Source organism: Ictalurus punctatus, chromosome 13, assembly GCF_001660625.3.
Source record: "Ictalurus punctatus breed USDA103 chromosome 13, Coco_2.0, whole genome shotgun sequence".
NCBI lineage: Eukaryota > Metazoa > Chordata > Actinopteri > Siluriformes > Ictaluridae > Ictalurus > Ictalurus punctatus.
Window position 1 is genome coordinate 28,995,001 of NC_030428.2, and position 27,500 is coordinate 29,022,500.

The 27,500-nt window shown below is 42.2% G+C and overlaps 1 protein-coding gene across 18 annotated transcripts in view; it reads right to left on the minus strand.

Annotated features, from left to right (window-relative positions):
- LOC108273798 (calcium-activated potassium channel subunit alpha-1) overlaps positions 1–27,500 on the minus strand; it is a 104,886-nt gene that overhangs the window by 25,360 nt on the left and 52,026 nt on the right. For 11 of the 18 annotated variants that reach the window (XM_053685251.1, XM_053685252.1, XM_053685247.1 and 8 more), the window contains 19 exons: positions 23,667–23,742; positions 23,219–23,294; positions 22,847–23,017; positions 18,629–18,720; positions 13,190–13,300; positions 11,081–11,186; positions 10,875–10,957; positions 10,611–10,680; positions 10,191–10,346; positions 9,522–9,631; positions 9,325–9,393; positions 9,072–9,158; positions 8,105–8,181; positions 5,371–5,544; positions 4,220–4,252; positions 2,933–3,035; positions 1,468–1,609; positions 304–528; positions 1–189 (listed from right to left, as the gene is read on the minus strand). The exon at positions 1–189 is cut by the window's left edge and continues 4 nt beyond it. In XM_053685251.1, the coding sequence (XP_053541226.1) occupies positions 1–189; positions 304–528; positions 1,468–1,609; positions 2,933–3,035; positions 4,220–4,252; positions 5,371–5,544; positions 8,105–8,181; positions 9,072–9,158; positions 9,325–9,393; positions 9,522–9,631; positions 10,191–10,346; positions 10,611–10,680; positions 10,875–10,957; positions 11,081–11,186; positions 13,190–13,300; positions 18,629–18,720; positions 22,847–23,017; positions 23,219–23,294; positions 23,667–23,742 (2,150 nt within the window). Of the gene's footprint in view, positions 190–303; positions 529–1,467; positions 1,610–2,932; positions 3,036–4,219; positions 4,253–5,370; positions 5,545–8,104; positions 8,182–9,071; positions 9,159–9,324; positions 9,394–9,521; positions 9,632–10,190; positions 10,347–10,610; positions 10,681–10,874; positions 10,958–11,080; positions 11,187–13,189; positions 13,301–18,448; positions 18,541–18,628; positions 18,721–22,846; positions 23,018–23,218; positions 23,295–23,666; positions 23,743–27,500 lie in introns of all 18 variants that reach the window. The other 7 variants (XM_053685241.1, XM_053685239.1, XM_053685237.1 and 4 more) reach the window with 6 other exon arrangements.

Here is a 27,500-nt window from a genome sequence, read left to right on the forward strand (position 1 = left end):
TGAGTTGGCCTGTAGAAGGCCTATACTGTCATCAAACTGCATGGACTTGATATTGAGCGAGGCGAGAATACACTCTTTATCCTGCAGAGATGCATCATCGATGTTGGTCTGATTGGCCGAAAGGATCACACACATGTCACACAGGTTAATGTTGACTGCTCTCAGATCCGCCCTGCTCAGAGGAGTGCCCTACACACACACACACACACACACACACACACACATATCATGCTGATAATATTGTAAATTGCAGTGGATGGGATCTAATTTCTGTTCACTGAATCAGTGCACTCATGGACTCACAGGTAAAATGGAGACTTTGGGGAAGTTGTGTAGCGTCTCCCACTCCCTCTTCAAGTACTCCAGTGATCCCACAAACACAATGTGTTTCAGCTCATGGTAGTGGAAGTTACTCGCTCTTAGAGGCATCACCAGGTTCCTCAGACCCACCACGGCCGACTTCACATCGCCAAAAATACACACTACCACATGACCGCTTAGAACCGTCATGGCTGCCTCGCTACGGGTCTGAGGGAAAAAAACAACATACTGTAACAAAAAAGTGTAAAAATCTTCATATAAAAATAATTTAAAGTAATGTGAAAATAACATGCAAGTACAAGTAAGGCAAATAATAATTAATGTATATATATATATATATATATATATATATATATATATATATATATATATGGGCAAAAAGTATGTGGACACCTGACCATCACACCCATACGTGTTTCTTCCACAAACTGTTACCACAAAGTTGGAACTAAGAGGCCCGAACACTGTTCCAGCATGACCAAAGTGCACAAAAAGTGCGAGCTCCATGAAGACGTGGTGTGTGAAGGTTGGAAGAAGGTGGAAGAACTCGAGTGTCCTGCACAGAGCCCTGACCTCAACCCCACTGAACACCTTCGGATGATCTGGAACTGGAGTCTCCTCACATCAACATCAGCGCCTGACCTCAACCCACTAACACTCTTGTAGCTGAATGAACACACATCCCCACAGCCACGCCCCAAAATCCCCACAGCCACGCCCCAAAATCCCCACAGCCACGCCCCAAAATCTAGTGGAACACCTTCCCAGAAGAGTGAAGGAGATTATTATAACATCAAACACCGGGGGAATAAATCTGGAATGGGACGTTCAGCAAGAACACATGGGTGTGATGGTCAGGGGTGCACATACTTTTGGCAATACACTGTGTATATATATTAATTAAAAATAAATGTTTACCTACATGGCAGTTAGAATAAGGCAAAGCTAGTCATAAAATAATTATAAATAAAATATAATGAAATAAAAAATCTCTCCTGTTTTGTCCCTCACTTTCCTTCTGTTGTAATTAACCTGTTGTCATGGTTACTGATTAGTCTCACTCTGCACTACTGAGTCGTGCCATTACTTCCTCCTCTGATATTTCTTCATCACTCTACAGCAACATATCGTCACACTCTTACTCACCAATGTGACCTTCTCAATGTCTCTGGATGGACACCAGTGGAACATTCCGGTGGAGTCGTACCTCTTCACGCTATCGTCCATCGTCTCCATCTGATCATGGCTGGGGATCAGCACAGGCTCGTGTCTGGACATGGACAAGAGTCTGAGATCAACATGCAAAACAAACCAACAAACTAAAATAAGAAAGATTTTTGGTAGGTGATGTAGATATTCTGACCAATCCCACCTATTCCCAAAGGAATTCGGACCAATCCCACCTGCTTCAAAGGAATTCTGACCAATCCCACATGCTTCAAAGGAATTCTGACCAATCCCACCTGCTCCTAAAGGAATTCTAACCAATCCCACCTGCTCCCAAAGGAATTCTGACCAATCCCACCTGCTCCAAAGGAATTCGGACCAATCCCACCTGCTCCCAAAGGAATTCGGACCAATCCCACCTGCTCCCAAAGGAATTCGGACCAATCCCACCTGCTCCAAAGGAATTCGGACCAATCCCACCTGCTCCCAAAGGAATTCGGACCAATCCCACCTGCTCCAAAGGAATTCGGACCAATCCCACCTGCTCCAAAAGGAATTCGGACCAATCCCACCTGCTCCAAAAGGAATTCGGACCAATCCCACCTGCTCCAAAGGAATTCGGACCAATCCCACCTGCTCCAAAGGAATTTGGACCAATCCCACCTGCTCCAAAGGAATTCAGACCAATCCCACTTGCTCCATAGGAATTCGGACCAATCCCACCTGCTCCCAAAGGAATTCGGACCAATCCCACCTGCTCCAAAGGAATTCGGACCAATCCCACCTGCTCCAAAGGAATTCGGACCAATCCCACCTGCTCCAAAGGAATTCAGACCAATCCCACCTGCTCCAAAGGAATTCGGACCAATCCCACCTGCTCCAAAGGAATTCGGACCAATCCCACCTGCTCAAAAGGAATTCGGACCAATCCCACTTGCTCCATAGGAATTCGGACCAATCCCACCTGCTCCCAAAGGAATCTGGATCAATCCCATCTGCTCCCAAAGGAATTCAAAGGAAAAAAAAAACACTTGTTCCTAACAGATGTCCAACAAGACCTGCACAGTTTTTTAAAACATATAAGCTACATGAGAAGGATGGAAAACTTGTCACCAATCTCAGAAACCAGTGTTCATCTCGAGGCATGTATGTGGGGGTTACTTGGGGTCAAGCCTGTGAAAAGGCTCAGATATTATTATTATTATTATTATTACTACTACTACTTCAATACTCAGTAATAATACTCAAATACTCAAAGTCAATAATGTAGACAATAGTTAAACACTATAAGGCGTGTATTGGATGATGGTATATTTTGCACAATGTCTCATTCCAGCAAATAAAAATCAAGCGTTACTGTAACTGACTCTGAGGCGCTGCCTGTTTATATGGCTGGATATCCACAAGTCCCCTTCTTTCCCATTCATGTGTGTGTTCTTCTTACCGTATAGTTTTTGGAGAGCAGTTGGGTGAAGTTCTCATTCCTCCATTGCGTTGTTTTTTCTTAGGCGACAGAGCGGACTGCTGCACTGCCGGGACGTCCATCGCTACACAGTGAACATTACAGCAGGGTTAAATCCTCAAACGTGACTCGAGAAGCACTCGTACACACCTCCCATACAGACTAGCACATATACAGAGAGTCAGACAGAAGATCAGAGACACTAACACATACTGTACACAATTAATGTTACAATGTATTAAACCAATCAAATCCTAATTAATAATTAAGTTAATTAATTTTGTTCTGTATTTATCTAATGTTAATAACTGATGTGGGAGTAAAACTGTTCTCAGCAACAGCAGTAACCACTCTGGTTTATTTGAAGAAGCTAAAATGTAATACGGTGTCACAGAAATGTCAATGTCATGTTAAATTAAATGTTTAAATATAAATGTATATACATATAGTTTTGCTAAATAAAATTGGAGTAATAAGAATACATGAACTCAGTAATAATAAGGCAAATAATTCAGGTGGAAGGGGTGGAAGGGGAAGCTCATTACAAGCGATCCGATTTAAAAACTAATTAAAGTTAAAAACTAGTCATGTCAGTGCCCCTGTACTGTATGATCGTAAGTAGCTCAGGTAACACAGCTGCAAATCACAGGTTTATATTCATGCTAATATTCTAATACATTATCGTTTCTATAGTAACAGCTTATTCACAGGGACTTGTAAGGCGGACGCTCCATGTAGACAGATTAGTTGTCTGTGAGGAGATATTAATTGATTATTTATGGAATGAGTCTCCAGTGTCAGCCCTTATAACCCTACGTTCACTCGCGTTCATGCGGTTTCAGGAAAATAATCAACTTCAGTGCAGTGACACTAGCGGTGACGCCGCTGTATCACACCACCACGTCACTCGGTATTAGCAACAAACCACAGCGCAGTGTGTTAGTGTGAGTGGTGTTCACACAGCTCTCCACACCCAGGTGGAGTCTCACACTGCTGTTGGGTGGAGGTGTGATAGCTGGAGTGATAACTGTACTTAACACGCAGGCTGTTTACACTGACGTTTCCCAGCAGGCTGTGCGGCACCGACACGCAGCGCTTTACTGACTGACAGGAACGTGATCGCTGTGATATACTTAAGGATTTGATTTAGCACTTATACTCGCAACGTGATGTTTTGTTCAGGAAAGCGTAGAGAAACAGTGAAACAGGAGGAAGCAACAACAACAAACGCACTCCAGTTAATACATAAAGAAGAAAAGGGATACTTACTTGCTTTGATATATCCGTTATAGTTACTTTTAGCTGAGAAGAAGCAAAGATAATGTTATGTGGATAAGGGCAGTTTATATTGCAGTGAAATGGAGCGTTAGTCATTAAAGCAGATTAGATCTAAGAACTATTCAACTACAGCCAGCAACTAAATGTGGTGCTAACATCGGACCTCATTTATCATCTTTTAGTAAACAATAGTGTGTAAATGTTTTCACTGCTGAACTGAACTAAAAATACAATTTCAAAAAAACAGCATTACAATTTTTTTTGCTGATTTTCTTCGTACTTACACGCATATGCTGATAAGTAAATTACCAAACGTGCTCATTGAACAGATTATTTTCATTTCACTTCGTAAGAAGCAAGAAAACGACAAAATAATGACTAAAAGGTGAAAGAGCGCCTCCTAAGTGTGGCATGTGTTAAATCTTCCAGTAATGCAGCTCAGCCATTGCAGTGCGCTAGTTAGCATATACACAAACTCTCCTCCTTTTGTTGGGCGCCATTACTTTGGTCTCAATGAAATGGCAAGTTTTATTGATCTTAATTCGCGGATCTTGAATCGCTTGCTTTCAAGTCATTAATGTTAAATGACTGAGTTTCGGAAAACGTTCATTAAATTGGTGTGTAATTGTAATTAGTAAGCGGTTTAAACTCGAGTGTAATCTGTATATAACATCGCAGTAACTCATCGACATTTTAATGACTCGAAGCTGATCAATTCTGTAGGTTAACTAGATTTTCAGGAAAAACACATTTCTTGCGTAAGTGCTGCAAAGAATTTACAAATTATTTTCTTCATATCCCGTTAAATAAGATAAATAAGGCCCAAGGATGTGAAAATAAGGGCAGAAGCATGAAGCCTGATTGGATAACACTCTTCTGTTTGATTAAAGAACTAAATCACTGCTTTTGGTATGTATATAAATAAAAAAAAAGCATGTTATAATTCAACAGTACATCAGAATGAATAAAGTGGGATCAGTTAGTTGGATATTTTATTTAAAACATAAAACATGCAATTAAACAGCCAGAAGCCTGCAGCCGCTACAAAACACCTGCACATGCGAGTATAATAAAAGCACAGCCACAACATCATGATGTAGCCATGTTTAGGTCACAGGTGAGACGACTATGGAAGGACTTACAGGTGCGTAAAGTGGCAGACTTATCACTAACAGAGGTGGGAGAAAGAGGCAAGGCACATGGCGGAGTCTCCATGTTACTACGTGTGCTGCGAGACATGCACGAACAGCCGTGCTCGGCCTCGCCGCAACCAAAACAACACGCCAGTCTCGTTCGGCGGCTGCCCGCCGTCTTGTCTGAAGTCATAAAAATGAATGAGGGGAATAAGAGCAGAAGGTAAATGAGGAACTTAGAACTACAGAAAGATCCAGAATTGAGTACTAAAGAACTTAATACAATTTCTCTGTAGTTCTTGAGTCTTGAAAAACCAAAGAAATAAATGTTTGAGTGTTGAGTCCTGATGAATTATAACACAATAAGGAGACAATGTATTAAACCCCAAAGAACTATGGACCCAGTGATGAACCCTGGTACACTATAGAGGGAGCCCTGATATTCAGCCTTATAGGACCTCATATTAAACCCAGAGAACCCTGTAGGTTCTGAGGGACCCAATTTTGAGCCCTAATAAATGACAGAACCAACGATGAACCAAATATTTACAGCACTTAGCAGATCACCTTACATAAGTGCTTTGTAGTCTTTATCAAAAACATATCCTCAAGCTAGATCAAAAGTTCAGCATCAAATTTAAATCCTGTTAGAGAGAGATTAGTACAGCATGGAAAGAAACCCAAAAAGTCAAGAAATGCTTTCTTTACACCATCCGTGTGCAAAGACAAAGAAGAGTCTTGCTGCAGGTCTTCCTTATATCTTGAGGGCTTGTTGGTCCAGCTAGAGGCTGGAGACAGGGTGCAGAGTGTGGTGTGAAAGAGCCTTCAGTGCCTAACCCTAACCTTAGGCAGGCGCTGGTCTGTTTGCAGCTTTGTAGGCAAGCATCAGTGTTTTAGAACATGAAGCCAGTGGAGGGAACACAGCAGTGGAGTGATGTGGAAGAACTTGGGAATATGTAGCTGCATTCTGGATTAGTTGCCCGAGTCAGATGGTGTGCAGGTAAAGACCTGCCAAGAGGGAGTTGTAGTTGTCCAGTCTCTCTATGACAAGGATCTGAACAAGCACCTGAGTGGCCTTCATGGATAGAAATGACCAGATCCTCCTAATGTTGTAAAGGAGAAACCTGCATGACCGAATCAGTTCAATAAAGTTAGGAGTGAAGGATAGTCCAGAACTACCCCAAGGTTGTGTTGTGTGCCAGATGGTGTGATCTGGGAGTTGTCCAGTAAGCTCACAACATCTTCAGGGATGTACATCAGCTCAGCAACTATTGAGTTGTCCATGACAAGATCCATGCAGAAACACGAGTGGATGAGTTCAGTGTCATCAGCATAACAGTGGTATGAAAACCAGGTGAAAAACAGAAGACGACCCAGCACCAAGCCTTGTGGGACACCAGTGGAGAATCTGCATGAAGCAGATGTAGATCCCCTCCATTTTACTCTAGGTAATTCCAAGGCTTGTGAGGATGGACAGGAGAGTCTTGTAATTGACCAATTGACCATGTTGAATGTTCTTGTGAGGACAAAGTGAATGAGGACCAATGACAGTTTGACTGATCTAGTGGCATGAAGCTTCTTATTCAAAGCCACCAGGACAATTTCTGTGGAGTGATATTGTGCAATGAGAGTTAATGAATCTATAAGCATACCTAGGCTTGAGTCCTGAAGAACTCCAGAACTATAGAGAAACCCAATATCAAGTCCTGAAGAACTCCAGAAGTATAGAGAGACCCAGGATTGAGCCTTGAAGAATTAAACAACTATAGAGGAACCTATTCCTGAAATTTAAGGGAATTACAGAGGGAACTACCTGATGAATTAAAAAGGATACTATAGATATATCTGAAGAACTGAAGAACTAGAGAACAATAGAATAACTCAGTGTTGAGCCCTAAAAACCTTGAGCCCTGTCAGACATCTGAACAATAAAGGGAACATTTGGTGGAAGCCAACATGGAGGACGTGACAATTAGCACAAAACGAGATCAATCCATACGTGTTGAGCATCCTTTAGCAGATAGCCGTTTTCAGAAGACTTTCAGTGGTGCAGTAGCATAAAGCATATTTGGGTTTTTACTGATTTCATGCATCATGCACACATAACATGGAGGTCATGCATGGCTTCCATCAGCTTTGGGTTCTAACATTTAGAGACTACAGACACAAGCAAGAATAGGACTTTTCAATAATAGATAATTAATAAAACAATTTACACCCTTCGGGAAATCTTCTGAGAGCAACAATGTCCAGTCTAGCGAAGGTTTAGGAAGCAAAAGATTCCATGCAGTGACAGTATAAACCAGACCCATAAGCAACCGTCACAGGAGAGAGAAAAGCGGAGTTTACTCACAATACGTCACTAACAGACATGAACGATAAGATTGAATCATTTCCACGGCAGCAGAACAGCAGGAACATGTCAAAAACATTAACAAATTAATGTAGAAGAATTAATTACATTTCCCTCATGTGTGATATGGAATATCACAACATTTTCATAAATTTATATTTTTGTAGGTATGGTACACAGTTCAGTCAGAACATTTTATGGTACCTTTGGTGGAACCCTTAATAGTTCTACTCTACCAGGTGCTACCCAATCACAAATGGTTCCACGTCCTCTTTAGGGATGGAAGAACTCCCTAACTATCAGAAGAACCCCAAAGATCCTTTTCTTTTTTTCAGAGTGTGTAAATATAGTGGACTGGACCCAAGCATCCTTGTCATTATTACAACTTACGTCGTTTGCATCCGCACTTCTTTATCCGTTTGGGGTCTGAGATGTCATCATGACAAGCTTTGCAGTAGTACAGAGCTCTGTGGAGATGGAAAGACATCAATGGATTACGAAAGCATCTCGGTGAACACGCTAAGATCCGTATTCAGAGTTGAGGATTTCATACTTATTGGCACTCGGACCTCAGACAACTACAGACTTAAACGCTATTCCGAAGCTATGTGAGAGTTACGTACATGTACGCGGAGTTTGTCTAAAGCATTTTTACGGTATAAATAAACATTTTGAACAGCACTGAGCAACGGGTGTAAGTGTAGCAGGTGAGCGCTTGGTCAGCTTATCATTCAAACTATGGGCACGTTTTTATACAGGAGTGTGTATCAAACTAACACAAACATATCTGATTCATTTACAAAGACAAAATGGTGAATTAAAAGTGTAATGACATCCTGTGCACAACATTAAGATTTCATGACCTCGATTTAGAATCTTGTGGCTTCGTTAAAAACAGAACGTGTGGATCAAGTGCTATTCTGAAGAACGAGTGCGGATTACTGATAAATATTGATAAATAAATATAACCTAGTGATTAGTGTCATAATCACAACTAGAACTATTCATACAGAAAAAACGTATAGTATATACAGTCTATACTAGACTGCTATTAGTTTTATTTCAATGTGCACCATTTTCTCATTCATATATCAACCTATTAGTCTTTTTATTTTTCATTTTTAAATTGCCTTTAGATTCGATGTCCCATCATATCACATTTGACAACAAAGAGGGGAAAATTTCCTTCTTCAGTCTCCATTTTCTTTCTATTATATTACTGCGCGAGTTTAAAGGCGAGTGCTTGCGTTTAAAGGTCTAGAAGCTCCTGAAAAACCCTCATCCTGGATATTTCTACTCAAGAAAACCTCGGAGGTGATTTTAATAATGAGGAGCGAAAAACAATCTGCTTAAGTACCTCTTTACTTCTTTGGCATCGCTGGCGATAAAGAAACCCAGTGTTCCTTCCTGCATCTTCACATGATTGCCTGGGTTAATAAGTGTACTGCAATACACACACACACACACACACACACACACACACGCACACATGTGTGCCATAAAAAGAAAGAATGTATTGCTCTATACATACACATACTCCCTAAATATTCACTCATTTCCAGATGAGATTTGCTAAAACTAACGTGAGTGTAAAACGCCGCAGCACTGACCTGCTCTCTCTCTGATCAGATTTATACTCGATGGCTATCAGGAGGAGCTTCAGCTTCACATAACACAACCTGGGCAGAAATAACGTGCACTATGTACAGAAAGCGGCCGAACGTGCAAACAGAGCAGGAAAACGTTCATTTCTGAATCGTAAAGTTGAATAATAATAATGTAAACAAATAAAAAAAAAACTACTTACTCACACACCATGGGGAAGGATAAACCCACAAAGGCACTGGACAGGTACTCAGTGTACATTTCATTAGCTACTCCTTCCAGGTAATACTTCTGCCACGTGTCCTCTTCGATCTAAGCTCATCAGGTCACGCGTTCAGCAAGAAAACGGATCACAATGAAAGAAGTAAAGACACAAAGGCCTCGATGAATTTTAACAGTAGTTCAGCTGCAAATCGCAGGTTTATATTAACGCGCTCGTTCTATTACGTTTCTATAGCAACCGCTCATTCACAGGGACATTTATAGAACATGTACGGAAGGAGTCTCCAGTGTCAGAGCTCTGTAACAGTCAGAGGTAGAGCTGTAACACCTTCAGGACTGACGAGTGTACGCTTCTCTGTGGGTTCTCGTTAACACGACAAGCTGCGTTGTTTTTTGGGGGGGTTTTTGGTCTGGTGAGGGAACGAGTGTTTATAGCTGCTAGAATGTAAAGTGAGAACAGGAACTAACTCGTTTCAAACATTCCACAACGTTACACGCGACTGTAAACAGATGAAAAACATGATGTGTCGTTCGTTAATACATTTTTTAAAAACTGCAGTTGTTTGTACAGTTCTGCGGTGGAAGAGGAATAGAACACCGCCCACTGTGTGACGGAGTGTTTATTAATGGGTGTAATCGGAGGCGTTACCTTAATGTATGACCTCATGGAGAACAGGTTAGCCAGCATGGTGGAGAGCCCCTGCGCTAAGCAGCTCTGAGCGATGAAGCCCAGCTTCAGTTCTGCCAGACAAATCGCATCATCTCCTTCCTTCCAGTTCCAGCTCGGGATGTTCAACAAGTGAGCCTGCAACCGAAAACACACACACACACACACACACACACACACAATCTTTAACTTTAATACACTACAGTTATACTTACACATCGCTACTCATTTAATCACCTAATAAAACACTTTCCCGAGTTACATTAGCAGAGAATCACGAGAACGCCTCCCGGGACTGAACCCGTCTCGTCTCGTCTCGTCCACACGACCGTGTACTACTTCATCTTGTGTCTTTTGACTCCTAATCCAGTCTCTGTATTGTGTGATCATGACATTTCTTACCTTATTGTGATACTGAAGCATCTGTGTGATGATGCGGATCTTTGGGTGGTAGTTTTTAATAGATATCACTCTGTTGGGGGATAAACAACAACAACACAGGCGACAAAGATTTTTCACGGCTGGAACGCCTTGCTTGTGATTTTTAATTTCATTTCATTTCATTTCATTTCATTTCTGCAAGCACACTGAGGGCAAGAGCTCATATTAAACAGACTGCTTTAAAAACCAAACCACGCTCGCGCGAGGTCCACAAGCGCGTCTCACCTCATGATGTTGGACGCGTCCTCAGCGTCGGGGTCTGCGCAGTATTTATTGGCTAAAATTAAACACGCGTCTGCTGATTCAATCTATAAAGCAAAATATTTAAAAACATTTTAATAGGCACTTTAATCTACTGGCTGTGTACTCGCATACTCATAAACGTGTAGAACAGTAACCTGTCTCTGATTTCATTTAAAAGAAACTCGCACCTTGACTCGGGCCAGGTCGTGTGGATTTAGGACAGAACCCTGGTAGAACTCTACCTGAGTGAAGTGGCGCTTGAATAAGGCTTCCAACTCAAGATTAGGGGAAATACTGCAAAAAAAAAAACAACATTTTAGAATGAATTAAATCCAAACACGGGATTCTTTTGACGTTTAGATAAAATGCCGTTATACTTCAACAAGGTGCGGTGAATTTACTTCCTTTATCAAATGACACAATAATCTGTGGCATAAAATCAAATTAACTTTAAAATAAACAAACCTTAAAAGGGAACATTTAGGTGATGAAATGACAATTGACTTATTTGCATTGACTCCGCCCTCTGAGGCAAGACACTAGACGTGAATAGGATACGTTTTTTAAAATAACAGATATTACAATAAATTTTGTATCAGTGGATTTTTATTTGAAGTTATTTTTAAAATGTACATTTATTTGTGCAAATAAGGCTTCAAATGAATTAAATGTGCAAGACTAGAAAACCTAGTCTTCGAGGATGATATATTATGAAAATATTAGGATGATATATAGTGAAAATATTCATTTCACTGTGACTCTACAAAGAAAGACTAATTATAAATGATTTTTTTTTTTGTTTAAATAAATAAAGTGCTGTTATATCTGTATAGTCTGTATTATATAATCTATAATATCTTTCTAATTAGGGCTGAAATGAACATTTCATGAAACTGAGTTTTTTCATTCTGAGTCTGAAAAACGGATATGTAAATACACCGTGGGATTAAGGGGCGTGTACGTTACGGTCATTCCTTTTTGGTTTCAAAACTGAAAAGCAAACGATGAATTACGACCGTCTGGAGATTCCACGCACTGAGGTAAAACGTCAGCGTTGTCCACGCATTAATTAAAATGACATAACTTTTAACGTACAAAAGTTTACATTTAAAAACACACATTTTTACATTCTAAAGGCTGTAGCAGGATCACAGTGAGATGTACCTCCACCTAAATGTTTTAGAGATATAATTCACCTAAATGTTTTTTTTCACATTCCACACGCTGTAGAAGATTCCTAGTGGCCAGACGGATGTACTACAGATGAGATTTTGCTAATACGTCCTTTTACACAAGTACACTGCTCCATTATTTTAATAGGTTAAGCTATCTCAGTGTGATCCTGCTACAGCCTTCAGGATGTAAAGTGTGTGTTTGTAAATGACTTCTGCATGTTAATAGTTATGTCTTTTTAATTAATGCGTGGACAATGTCGACGTTCCGGGCCGGATCTAGGCATGGGCAGGGGTGGTCTGAGCCCACCCAGACGTCTGTCTGCACAGACAACATTGATCTTTTATAGTCTGAGGAGGAGGGGCTGTAGACTGCCCCAACCGATCACAAAATAACGGCAGAACACTGCAGTATTTTTCTGTGTTTTTATTGGCTGAAAGCAATGGCACGTTCTACACTCACGAGGGGGCTTTAGTCTGCCCGCCTTCTTTAGCTGGCAAGAACCGGGCATGTCCACGTTTTCACTCAGTACGTGGAATTGTCTGATGGTCCCTTAGGCAACTTGCACTGTGGTACCGGGTCAGAACATTCTCAGGTGTAAATATGCAGCTCTAATATGCGCTGGCATTTTTGAGTAAAAGTTTTACGTCCGTATATAATAACTAAATATTATTTATAGTGATGTGGATATCTGTGTAAGACTGTCGCCTCTATAGAACGAGGGCAGGGGAAAGTGAATATCCAGCGAATATCGAACCGAAAATTTACTTTATCGCAATGAAAAACCCGGCTGATTTTCCCGGGGACGTGTCATCCTCCGTTACTGTAACCCTCTTACTGCCTTTGAGAAGCACGTCATGGACTTCTCGGAGCGAAGCAACATGTTTGACAGAGCCACGGATGGATTCTGCAGGTTTTTCCAGTGAGTTAAATTACACTCGGGTCATGGTCTATGTAGGACATTAATATGTAGATCATAATGACACATGAACGGACATTTATATCAGGAAACAAGTGTTTCAGGGATATATGACATGACAACACACAGTGGAACCGTGATATGAAATCTTCATTATATTTCCCCACTCCTAATGTCCATGCGTTATACAACACAGCGCACTTACTTATGGAGAAAAACTATTTCTACATTGACATCGTCCCTGTCCTTGTGAAGGAAGTCTTTGAGGAAGTTGGAAACACTTTCCAGAGTGATGTGACCGCACACCACAATATGCCTGCAAAATAAAACACAAAACTCATCAACCTGCAGAACAAACCCAGCAAGCGTGAAGCTATCAGCTCCGAAGCGGATTTCATTCCGAGTCCACAACAGTGTCCTGTCTGATTACACCTAACATCGTTCAGATATTCACTGGATCATTATCAGTGTATTATTAATGATATAATTATAGCTTACTCAGAACACAGCTCTGTGAGTCATGCTTTAAAGAAAAGCGTGTTTGCTGTCTAACCCACTCGACTCGATTACCAACTGCTATTAGACAATTAGTCACGACTGCTCCATTTCTCAATTGCAGTCTCAGTCTAATCTATATCATTTCATTCGACATACAGCACTCTAATCAAATACCTCTTACCTTCTTACTTTCATCCCATGAACAGAATTATGGGATTGTCTTCTTTGAAAAGGAAATACTCTTAAAACTGTGTCCTAATCTCTAAGACCGTGTCCCAAACTCTAAGACCGTGTCCCAAACTCTAATACTGTGTCCCAAACTCTAAGACTGTGTCTCAAACTCTAAGACTGTGTCCCAAACTCTAATACTGTGTCCCAAACTCTAAGACTGTGTCCTAATCTCTAAAACCGTGTCTCAAACTCTAAGATTGTGTCCTAATCTCTAAGACCGTGTCCCAAACTCTAAGACCGTGTCTCAAACTCTAAGACCGTGTCCCAAACTCTAATACTGTGTCCCAAACTCTAAGACTGTGTCTCAAACTCTAAGACTGTGTCCTAATCTCTAAAACCGTGTCCCAAACTCTAAGATTGTGTCCTAATCTCTAAGACCGTGTCCCAAACTCTAATACTGTGTCCCAAACTCTAAGACCGTGTCCCAAACTCTAATACTGTGTCCCAAACTCTAATACTGTGTCCCAAACTCTAAGACTGTGTCCCAAACTCTAATACTGTGTCCCAAACTCTAAGACTGTGTCCTAATCTCTAAGACCGTGTCTCAAAATCTAAGACCGTGTCCCAAACTCTAATACTGTGTCCCAAACTCTAAGACCGTGTCCCAAACTCTAATACTGTGTCCCAAACTCTAAGACTGTGTCTCAAACGCTAAGACTGTGTCCTAATCGCTAAAACCGTGTCCCAAACTCTAAGATTGTGTCCTAATCTCTAAAACCGTGTCCCAAACTCTAAGATTGTGTCCTAATCTCTAAGACCGTGTCTCAAACTCTAAGACCGTGTCTCAAACTCTAAGACTGTGTCCCAAACGCTAAGACTGTGTCCCAAACTCTAATACTGTGTCTCAAACTCTAAGACTGTGTCCCAAACTCTAAGACTGTGTCCCAAACTCTAATACTGTGTCTCAAACTCTAAGACTGTGTCCTAATCTCTAAGACCGTGTCTCAAAATCTAAGACCGTGTCCCAAACTCTAATACTGTGTCCCAAACTCTAAGACCGTGTCCCAAACTCTAATACTGTGTCCCAAACTCTAAGACTGTGTCTCAAACGCTAAGACTGTGTCCTAATCGCTAAAACCGTGTCCCAAACTCTAAGATTGTGTCCTAATCTCTAAAACCGTGTCCCAAACTCTAAGATTGTGTCCTAATCTCTAAGACCGTGTCTCAAACTCTAAGACCGTGTCTCAAACTCTAAGACTGTGTCCCAAACGCTAAGACTGTGTCTCAAACTCTAAGATCGTGTCCTAATCTCTAAGACCGTGTCCCAAACTCTAAGATTGTGTCCTAATCTCTAAAACCGTGTCCCAAACTCTAAGATTGTGTCCTAATCTCTAAGACCGTGTCCCAAACTCTAAGACTGTGTCTCAAACTCTAAGACTGTGTCTCAAACTCTAAGACTGTGTTCTAAACTCTAATACTGTGTCTCAAACTCTAAGACTGTGTCCTAATCTCTAAAACCGTGTCCCAAACTCTAAGATTGTGTCCTAATCTCTAAGACCGTGTCCCAAACTCTAAGATTGTGTCCTAATCTCTAAGACCGTGTCCCAAACTCTAAGATTGTGTCCTAATCTCTAAGACCGTGTCCCAAACTCTAAGACTCTGTCTCAAATTCTAAGATTGTGTCCTAATCTCTAAGACCGTGTCCCAAACTCTAAGACTGTGTCTCAAACTCTAAGACTGTGTCCTAATCTCTAAGACTGTGTCCTAAACTCTAAGACTGTGTCCCAAACTCTGTCCTAAACTCTAGGACTGTGTCCCAAACTCTAAGCCTGTGTCCTTAACTATAAAACTTATGATTGCTTTTGAGAACTGATCAGGTGCCATCCTCCCTTCACACTAGCGGGTGACAGAGCGACAGACGATTATTTTCTATAAACGTGTGCAAGACACAGAGTTGCGATTTCAGAAAGAAGCGACATTTTAATCAAGATGTTCTAATTTCTATGCAAATTAGGTGCAACTCTGTAAAGCAACAAATCCCAACGATTGCTTGAATGATTCCTCGGACCGGTCCTACGGTGTGAGTGGTGCGCCGTTTCTTCAGTTCCCCGCTCACAACTCTACTCTAGTTCCTACCGGCATTTAATATCTCATAAAAATAGCAGAAAAAAGTATCGCCATGGTTTCACCTTATCCTGTTATAAACGAGCTTTCATTAAATGTGTACAGAGAAAAATCAAACTTGGAAGGAAGTAGCAGAGATCGTTGGAGATTCTGGTGAGTGTACATGACTAGCACTGTTAGCTCGCTTTGCTAATGTAATCGGAGAACGAAGCTAGTATGAAGCCGAGCATGGAACACGTAAATCACACTTAAATACATTTTAAATAAAAGTCATGTATATTAACCATATAGTGAGTTGTAGGTGATATGGTACAGCTTGTCCAAAAAAAATAAAAATGCTGGGCAGGCCACGCCCACATGAGACAACAGTAGAGATCGCAACCCGCCTACAAGCGACATGAGAGACTCATCACCTGTTAGTGTGAATGTAGGGAAATGGATAGACAGACGTTTAGAAACTACATGTAAACAGCACTAAAAGCCACAGATAAACACAAAAGCTTCAGGTTCCTCTGAACATAATGCAAGCAGTGACAGCACAGGACACAAGCAGCGCCAAAGGGGTACGCTCCATTTCCCCAAACGCCCAACATTTAAAACCCAAACCATAACCACAGAATTCCAAAAGAGGATGAATTTCCTGTTTGAGAAAAGAGTGTCCCAAACACTAAGCCTGTGTCCAAAACTGTAATACTGTGTCCTATACTCCATAATATGGTGTCCCAAACACTAAGCCTGTGTCCAAAACTGTAAGACTGTGTCCTATACTCCCTAATACGGTGTCCCAAACACTAAGACTGCATCCTAAGCTCTAAGACTGTGTCCTAAACACTAAGACTGTGTCTTATACTCCATAATACGGTGTCCCAAACACTAAGACTGTGTCCTAAGCTCTAAGACAGTGTCCTAAGCTCTAAGACTGTGTCCTAAGCTCTAAGACTGTGTCCTAAACACTAAGACTGTGTCCTATACTCCATAATACGGTGTCCCAAACACTAAGACTGTGTCCTAAGCTCTAAGACTGTGTCCTAAACACTAAGACTGTGTCCTATACTCCATAATAAGGTGTCCCAAACACTAAGACTGTGTCCTAAACTCTAAGACTGTGTCCTATACTCCATAATACGGTGTCCCAAACACTAAGACTGTGTCCTAAACTCTAAGACTATGTCCTATACTCCATAATACGGTGTCCCAAACACTAAGACTGTGTCCTAAGCTCAAAGACTGTGTCCTAAACACTAAGACTGTGTCCTATACTCCATAATAAGGTGTCCCAAACACTAAGACTGTGTCCCAAACACTAAGACTGTGTCCTAAGCTCTAAGACTGTGTCCTAAGCTCTAAGACTATGTCCTAAGCTCTAAGACTGTGTCCTAAACACTAAGACTGTGTCCTATACTCCATAATACGGTGTCCCAAACACTACAGCTGTGTCCTAAACTGTAAGACTGTGTCCTATACTCCATAATACAGTGTCCCAAACACTACAGCTGTGTCCTAAACTCTAAGACTGTGTCCTATACTCCCTAATACGGTGTCCCAAAGACTAAGACTGTGTGCTAAGCTCTAAGACTGTGTCCTAAGCTCTAAGACTGTGTCCTGAACACTAAGACTGTGTCTAAACACCATAAAACTGCAACTTACACTCAATAAGAATGTGTTTCAAACACTAAGACTGTGTTTCAAACACTAAGACTGTGTCCCAAACAATAAGACCGTGTCCCAAACAATAAGACTGTGTCCTAAACGCCATAAAACTGCATCTTACACTCAATAAGACTGTGTCCCAAGCACTAAGACTGTGTAACAAACACTACGACTGTATCCTAAACACTAAGATTGTGTCCTAAACACTAAGACTGTGTCCCAAACACTAAGACTGTGTCTCAAACACTAAGACTGTGTCCTAAACTCTAAGACTGTGTCCCAAACTCCATAAAACTGAATCTTACACTCTATAAGACTGTGTCCCAAACACTAAGACTGTGTCCTAAGCTCTAAGACTGTGTCCTGAACACTAAGACTGTGTCTAAACACCATAAAACTGCAACTTACACTCAATAAGAATGTGTTTCAAACACTAAGACTGTGTTTCAAACACTAAGACTGTGTCCCAAACAATAAGACTGTGTCCTAAACGCCGTAAAACTGCATCTTACACTCAATAAGACTGTGTCCCAAGCACTAAGACTGTGTAACAAACACTACGACTGTATCCTAAACACTAAGATTGTGTCCTAAACACTATGACTGTGTCCCAAACACTAAGACTGTGTCTCAAACACTAAGACTGTGTCCTAAACTCTAAGACTGTGTCCCAAACTCCATAAAACTGAATCTTACACTCTATAAGACTGTGTCCCAAACACTAAGACTGTGTCCCAAACTCTCAGACTGTGTCCCAAACATTATGACTGTGTCCTAAACACTAATATTGTGTCCTAAACAGTAAGACTGTGTCCTAAACTCCATAAAACTGGATCTTACAACTGTTTCACAAACTCTCAGACTGTGTCCCTAACACTAAGACTGCGTCCTAAACACTAAGACTGTGTCCCAAACTCTAAGACTGTGTCCTAAAACCTTTCACAAATTAAATTAAACTTCCTCTTATCTGTGTTTTAGTCAAATTTGAAAAAAGCATTGAGTTGTGGTTAGTGTGACTTACTTTCGGCCTCGGGTCGAGTTATATGTCCCACCGTATTTCTGTCGATTAAGGATGAGGGCAGCGATTTCTGGCACGTAGCGAGCAAACATGGCCTACATGCACGAGACAAAAAAAAAGAAAAAAAAAGAAAAAGAGGGCATGCAGGCGGGAATCGGCCGACAACAAACACACAATACTTACTTTCTCCCATTTACTGCACTATAGGAACCGCCATATTTCTTACGGTTTCCTATTAATTCTATGATTTCGGGGACGTAGCTGGCAAACATGGCCTGAGGAGAGGACAGGAGACAGAGGAAGAGACTAAAAAACAGATGGATATTAAAGAAGGACTTTTTTTACATTTCAGAGGAAAAGGAACAGATGAAAATGTTAGGTTATAGATATTACAGGGACAGTTTAACCAAAAATGGAATGTTCCAAATGTCTCCGCAATGTATTAAATCAGCCAAAACATGTTCAGAGTCAGAGGTTTGCTTCTTCTCTTTCGCTGCGAAATTTAGCTAACAATTAAAATAAGTGTATCATCACAAAGGCCTTCAGAATTTACACTGCGCCTCCTACCTGAGTCTGAGTCTGAACCACGCCTCCTACCTGAGTCTGAGTCTGAACCACGCCTCCTACCTGAGTCGGAGTCTGAACCACGCCTCCTACCTGAGTCGGAGTCTGAACCACGCCTCCTACCTGAGTCGGAGTCAGAACCACGCCTCCTACCTGAGTCTGAACCACGCCTCCTACCTGAGTCAGAACCACGCCTCCTACCTGAGTCTGAGTCTGAACCACGCCTCCTACCTGAGTCGGAGTCTGAACCACGCCTCCTACCTGAGTCAGAACCACGCCTCCTACCTGAGTCGGAGTCTGAACCACGCCTCCTACCTGAGTCGGAGTCAGAACCACGCCTCCTACCTGAGTCGGAGTCAGAACCACGCCTCCTACCTGAGTCAGAGTCTGAACCACGCCTCCTACCTGAGTCAGAACCACGCCTCCTACCTGAGTCGGAGTCTGAACCACGCCTCCTACCTGAGTCGGAGTTATGAGGCGAATCTTGGAGCACTATTTGCCACTCAAATTGCTGCCACAGACTTCTGTGCATTTGGCAGACACTTCATCTTTAGAAGAATCTTTCTTCTCCCCGCCCAAATCTTCAGTGAGTGTGTGAGCTTTAGCAGACCTGTCGATAGTTCTTGGGTGCAAGACAGAATGGTGTGTTTCTCTGCTACATTCGGAACATTTGGCAAGCTTTTCGCAGTTCCTTGCACAGTGTGATGTTGACGCTACGCGTTTAAAACGAATCCCGTTCTGCTTCAAAAAGGTCTTCCGGTCTTCAATGGATTTCTCTATGAATCCATGACATGTTGAAAGGAAGTGGTTTCTTATGTATAGGACAGAACTCGCTCCTCGAGCTTCACCAGCTGTCGACCTCTCAGGAGAAACATCCGTTTTGTGAACTGAGATGGAAGTCAGCATTCCTGGAATATTCCGGCAAAACTAGGATCGTTCCACATTCTGGCTTGTTATACGACGCAGTTAACAAGTACAGAAAAGGGAGGAAAGGGAACTCTGTATTGTTGTTTGAACGTTTAGCCCAGAGTCATCCACTTATCTTCAAGCTGAAAGTTAGCTTTTGCGCTATGCTGGCTATGCCACGTGCGGTGTCCAAGCAAGAGAGACTCAGAAGCACTCCCTCAGACTCCTTCCTCATGAGCTCCACGAGCAGGTCTCCTAATTCTCTGAGTTTCTTCCACTCTTTGTTCGAAATCTTTGGGAAAGTCTCTAACCTCTGGAGTAGTGATAAGAATATGACAACACACCTGAGACTGCGATTTGCCTTCGTTAACATTAGCGTCATGGGTCCAGTGCTAAAGCAAATGCTAAACATGTCTCGGCTGATTGACGGCATCTGGAGTAAAGTGGGCATTTCATTTTTTTTTCCATTGAATTATTAGAATAGAGCGGAAATGGAAATAATAGAAGAAGAATAAAGTATTTAAGCCATGTTCAGTCCAACAAACACTCATGTCAGGGCTGAAGGGTGTGAAGGGTTAACATCGACGCATGCCACACAGCTGCACGGAAACTACACCCGAGCTGTTTTATTGTATTATGGAAATAATACGATGCTTTTACAGGCATACGTACGACTTGATCTGAAGGAGAAACACAGTCGTTATTTAATGTTTTGGTTTTCTCGCTACTGTAAAAAACAACATAGCCTATAATTAATGAACATTCATGGTTTATTCCTGCTGGGAAAATGACAGAGAAGTGTGAATACCCTGACTGTAATGACGACGACGCCAGGTCTGGTGTTGATTTTCTATAACAGCAGCACAGGTTTATGCTAATGCGCTAATACGTTATCGTTTCTATAGCAACAGCTCCTTCTCAGGGACGTGTACAGCGGACTCTCCGCATAAACAAATAAAAACATAAAACTCTCGTCAATAATCTGTGAGAAAACATTTATGTAGCGTGTGTGGAAGGAGTCTCCAGTGTCAGCGCCGTGTAACAGTCAGAGGAGACGCTGTAACTTTAAGCCTTCAGCATCTTCAGCACAGAGGAGTTTACACCTTCTCTGTAACAAAAGACGACAAGCTGCGATTACTGTCTTAATAACTTCCAGAGAGGGAATAGAGAGAGAGAATAGAGAGAGAGAATAGAGAGAGAGAATAGAGAGAGGGAATAGAGAGAGGGAATAGAGAGAGAGAATAGAGAGAGGGAATAGAGAGAGAATAGAGAGAGAGAATAGAGAGAGAGAATAGAGAGAGGGAATAGAGAGAGGGAATAGAGAGAGGGAATAGAGAGAGAATAGAGAGAGAGAATAGAGAGAGAGAATAGAGAGAGGGAATAGAGAGAGAGAATAGAGAGAGGGAATAGAGAGAGAATAGAGAGAGAGAATAGAGAGAGAGAATAGAGAGAGGGAATAGAGAGAGAGAATAGAGAGAGAGAATAGAGAGAGAGAATAGAGAGAGGGAATAGAGAGAGAATAGAGAGAGAGAATAGAGAGAGAGAATAGAGAGAGGGAATAGAGAGAGAGAATAGAGAGAGGGAATAGAGAGAGAATAGAGAGAGAGAATAGAGAGAGAATAGAGAGAGAATAAAGAGAGAATAGAGAGAGAGAATAGAGAGAGAATAGAGAGAGGGAATAAAGAGAGGGAATAGAGAGAGGGAATAGAGAGAGAATAGAGAGAGGGAATAGAGAAAGAGAATAGAGAGAGGGAATAGAGAGAGGGAATAAAGAGAGGGAATATAGAGAGGGAATAAAGAGAGGGAATAGAGAAAGAGAATAGAGAGAGAGAATAGAGAGAGGGAATAAAGAGAGGGAATAGAGAGAGAGGGAATAAAGAGAGGGAATAGAGAGAGAGAATAGAGAGAGAGGGAATAAAGAGAGGGAATAGAGAGAGAGAATAGAGAGAGAGGGAATAAAGAGAGGGAATAGAGAGAGAGAATAGAGAGAGAGTAAAGAGAGAGAGGGAATAGAAAGAGGGAATAAAGAGAGGGAATAAAGAGAAGGAATAGAGAGAGGGAATAGAGAGAGGGAATAAAGAGAGGGAGTAGAGAGAGGGAATAGAGAGAGGGAATAGAGAGAGGGAGTAGAGAGAGGGAATAAAGAGAGGGAGTAGAGAGAGGGAATAGAGAGAGGGAATAGAGAGAGGGAGTAGAGAGAGGGAATAGAGAGAGGGAATAAAGAGAGGGAATAGAGAGAGGGAATAGAGAGAGGGAATAGAGAGAGGGAATAGAGAGAGGGAGTAGAGAGAGGGAGTAGAGAGAGGGAATAGAGAGAGGGAATAGAGAGAGGGAGTAGAGAGAGGGAATAGAGAGAGGGAATAGAGAGAGGGAGTAGAGAGAGGGAATAGAGAGAGGGAATAGAGAGAGGGAGTAGAGAGAGGGAGTAGAGAGAGGGAATAGAGAGAGGGAGTAGAGAGAGGGAGTAGAGAGAGGGATGGTGAGAGAACGAGTGTTTATAGCTGCTATAAACTGAGAACAGGAAGTACTTTGTTCCGCATCACATGTGCGTGTAAAAGACGTGCGGTGTTTGAAATGATATAAAATCGCACTAGTTGAAGATTGCTGTGGTAAAAGGGGAATGAAGCTCTTGGAGGGAAGCAGCAGTACGTGGTGTCTAGCGTGCAGGATGTGACACGCGTGATGATGTTATTCTTCTCCGCGGCCCTTCATGAAGTTTGTTGGGATTTGGGGGAGGAGAACTGAGGAGCATCTACAGCTGTACAGTCAGTCATGGACTGTAGTTCATTTCTGTTCGAGCTAGGACAGAGGAATTACGGGCTTTTGAGACCAACTCAAAACACACAACACATGCAGCGGAACATTTGGATTAGGACAGGATCCGATAGGGAATTCCGTCCACCTCAGAATTATGGGATTGTTGTGTTTTACCAGTCCACCGAGGATGAAGAACACCATGAACAGGCGTCCGAGTGTAGTTTTAGCGTACACGTCTCCGTAACCCACAGTGGACATCGTCACCATCAGCAGATACACACACTCCCAATACGACATCTGCTGGAAATTCTGGAAGTTTTCCCACGGATCGCCTGAGTTTTCCACCTGAAATATAAACTCGTATCACCGCGCTCGCTCTCGCACGAACTTGGACTATTGTGTACGTTCTAACACGTTTACACACCATCGAAGAATGAACTACGGCGCTTGGAAATGTTTAATAAGCAGCAGTTGTGATGGATTACTCTATAAGCATTGTGTTGTGAGACCAAGAGTTTGAAATAAAGTTGGAATAAATGTACATACCAAGTGTATGAAGCCTGCAGCGGTTAGCCACGTGCTAATGAAGATCGAGCACAAGTTCACCAACTTTATAGAATTGCTGAAAAGATAAAGATAAACAAATGTATTCGAGGATTTTATCACAGGGAGGAGAGATAAAAACATATAAAACCTATAAATCAATTACGCCAACGATGATCAAATATCTGTGTAAATCAGTACACGGTGCATTTGTACAGTTTCATATGAACAATGGACGTAGTGTACGCTCTGTAAATCTGAAATAACACGGACACCACGTTACAGCATGGAACATGTAAGAGTTAATGAGGAATATCAGGGATGTACACTGGGCTCTTTTTATCTTCTCAATGTGTTCTGTGAATATAAAAGACAACAATTCTGAATCCTGGCTTTTTATAAATAAACAAATAAATAAATAAATAATAGAGAATGTGAAACGTGCACATACCTGGTTTTTAGGATATTTAAAAACTGTAATATTTCAGAGAACTGTATCAAGCGTAAGGCTCTTAAAAACCTCAAACCTGAATAAAGAAAACACAGAGGAAGGACACGGTGAGTTATAGTGTAGAGATACGCACACACACACACACACACACACACACACACACACACACACACACACACAGTGTTATGCAGATTTTACACATTGATTTTACACCTTGTGTTAATCAGATCATAGCGTGGACACCAGGGGGCGCTGCTGTCTTCAGCTACACAACATAAACACAAAACTATGAACCACCAATCAGACGTCTTCCTGTTGAACATAATGAAGGGACAGAAAGTGTTCGTGTTCGGACGTCGCTCGGACGTTCGGTGCTTTTCACGGTAACCGTTAACTGTCTCCTACAGCTTGAGAGACGCGATTTGATTTTGTATGTGGATTTGGATGTACACATTTCCTTTTGAAACAGGAAGTGCTTGACTGATTTACACAACAGTCAGTAGGGTTTGAGACACGCTAGACCACACCGCCACCCAATCGAAACACAACACAGAGAAAGAGAACAGTGTAGAGCCTTTTCAGCTGTGGAGGAATTCTCATCCTCTCCTCCGAAAAGTCACATGACCACCAGCTCACACAAACTCCGCCCTCTTCTACGTGAATAAACTCCAAGCGTTTATTCTCAGTTGGAAAAGTGAATAGTGTGTGTGAAGACACGTGGACCAAAAACACTCCGGTGATCCATGTTTAATGCTAATGAACTACATCTGTAGAGCAAGACACGCCCCTAAGGGGCGGGGCATAAACACTCTACTGCATTTATTTGGATGAACACAGGACTAGTACAGGATGAGTTATCAACAAACATTAAACGCTTTCCCCAGGACTGACAACTATAACATTAAACGGAGAATATTTCCAAAACTTCCCGAAACAAATCTGCGTACGATTGTATGGGTGAGTGCTATGAGCATGACTGATCACTCCATACGGGATTTCACAGAGGGTTTTACTGAGATTGCTGCGGCCATGTTGCTGCGGCTATTTTCAAAATTTGCGATGATAGTTTTAAAAATTTTTTGAGCTTTTTTGCGGAGAACTACAAAAATAGTTCTGCGCTCTCACAGTGATGTTTGTTGGTGAACGAGAGCTTTTCACTGTACGCATGTTCGACGCACGCCAGTCGAAGACGGCTTCGGCTGAATGCACGCCGTGATGATGTCACATGACGCATCTCGAGCCAAACCTGCAGTAATTTAGAAGAATTGCAGCTGCTCCGAATGTGATTTTGCGCCAATTTCTTCGATCACAAAATCACAAAACCCTGGATAGAATGATTAAGGGACAAGTTACATTTTTTTTAAAAAAAAGCTACAAAAAGCTGAAGAATTGCACTGAATCCAAAGTCTTGAGTTTCTCTGATTCCCAAATTCACAAACTCCTCACATAGTGTGCTCCGAATCCAATATGGAGTCGTTTGTTTGGAATAACGGGGACGGAATCACGGCTTTAACACCCTACCACAGTGCGCCGGTGTGTTCTCTCCCTCTGAGCGCTTCTCCTGTCAGGTGAGAACACAGCGATCACGCTGGGGTCTGAGAGCGTCCCTACGAGCTCTCGATCCGCTTCCGAGTGAACTCGAGTGAGAGAGTGAGTCGACTCTGAATCGACTCACCTGCAGGAGGTGAATGGAACATGCTGTGTGTTTTGGGTTGGAGCGTTTTTGTGCAGATGTTCTGTCGAAACGCTCCGAGTTCTCCGCGCTCGGGGGATTTTTGTGATTTCTACACACTTAGTAAAGGTTTGTTGAGGAGGTTTACGGGGATGTTTTCAGCTCTACACACACCTCAGACGAGGTTTTTTTGCTTTCTGGTTTGTGCAGTTTGAAATCAAACCAAACACCAAACGAATCAAAAGAATCGCTTTCGCTCTGACTCTGACTCGACACACTGATCACTAGGTGTTAAAGCACCTTCAGATCAGAGCGACGCGGTTCTCCGTCTTACCCCAGTATGCTAGAAGACGGAAACAGGAAGAGAGTGTGTGATACACGCCGTGTGTCTCGGGTTCCTCTCGGACCGGGCCGTGTGTGTGGCTCAGCTTTACGCGGTATCCGTTCTGAAAGAGATCGCCACATGACTTCTTGCGCCTTCGTGTGTGATGAACAGCCTTGGAGTGTGTGTCTCCGTCTGGCCCGCGGTACACCAGCATCTTCGTCGGGATCATGACGGATAACGAACACTCAGATGTTCGGGTCTAAATCTAGGTTTGTAGTCCTGTAAGAGCAGCAGGGTCAGGACGGGAAGGTCACAGAGCACGGAATCGGTCTTCACCTCACTTCCAGCTTCTCCTTCATACAGTTTCTCTCCTTTATCATCCGATCGTCCTGATCCTCACGCACACTTATAATCTCTACACCAGCAGCAGCACGGACTCTACACCAGCACGGACACCAGAAACTCCACAGCTTGAGGTATTTTGCTTCAAATCATCCTCAAGATGGATTTACAGATCTTCCAGATGTTCAGAAAGGTAACGTTAGAATGATTTATTTTCCCAGAAAGTAAAACTGTTCAAACCAAAGCCTCGTGGTGCTGGATTTTAGGAACTTCCCAAATATTCCACCATGAATCGAGAGTAATTTTCGGGAAGCAGTCGGATTTGCATCGCAGGTTTGTACAGGAAGTGAAACAGTCCAAATCCAACGGAAACGTGTTTCTAGTCCTGTAAGAGTAGAGAGAACTCCACACGCAGGTGTCGATTACATGAACAGAGTAGGGTTAGGAGTCGCATCCGAATCTTAAAACGGTCCAAACGGATTTAATCCCGAAGCTGTGAATCTCCAGTGATCCTCTTCTTTAGTCGTGTAGCCACTGTCAGTTATAACGGATCGCACAGCAGGAGACTTTAGCACTTTTATAAAGTTCACAAACATGAAATTCCCACGGAGAAAAGTCCGATTTGCGTCGCAGGAAGCAAAACCAAATTAAAATCCAGTCGTGTTCGAACAGAAACAGCGCACAGAGTGTGAGGGAGAAGTGAATCCTGCAGGTAGGAGAAGCAATGTGACGCAAGAACCATAACCCAGGAGGAAATAAACCTCCATCGTGATCAGATTTTGATCAGTCACGTAGCGTGGGATTAAAGCGACTCGTCCTCCATCAGGAGATTACAGCGTAAGCTTCTTTACAGGGAAAAAAACCCCGATTAAAAATCCGCACAGCGAGAGATGGAGCGAGGATTTAATCTACAGATCAGTACGACTGGACCATGTTTAACTCCTGGGTCATTACACGTGTCTGTGTGTGAGTTACACACCGTGTGTCCACCAGGGGGCGGTACACACTCGCTGTTCACTGTTATAACAGAAACACACTGCAGTTTCCTTCACACTGATATGGACACGCTAACTAGCTAGCATCCTAATCGGTGACCAAACTAGCGCAGCTCCATTACAGGTCAGAGGAATAAAACCCAGTCACAGGGTGCCAGACTGCTGCAGTGCATTCTGGGTAAGTGAGTAGTGCTCCTGGAGTCTTATAAACACAAAACATACAACAAAAACAGAAGATTTCACGAAAGGTGATTAAAAATCGAACATAAACTGGAGCAGTACATTCAAGTTGCGTCTCCAGTCACTAAGGGGCGGAGCTTAAGTTACATTTATCCAGCCAATCATAATGTGAAGAGATGACATCACCCCAGTAGTTTATTTATCTAACGCTGTTCAGCATGCTTTAACCACTTTAACACTTTCTTAAATAAATGACTTAGCTAGAACGTAGCCGGCTGCTGTTATAGGATTAATTACAAGTCCAGATCGATAAGTAAAAG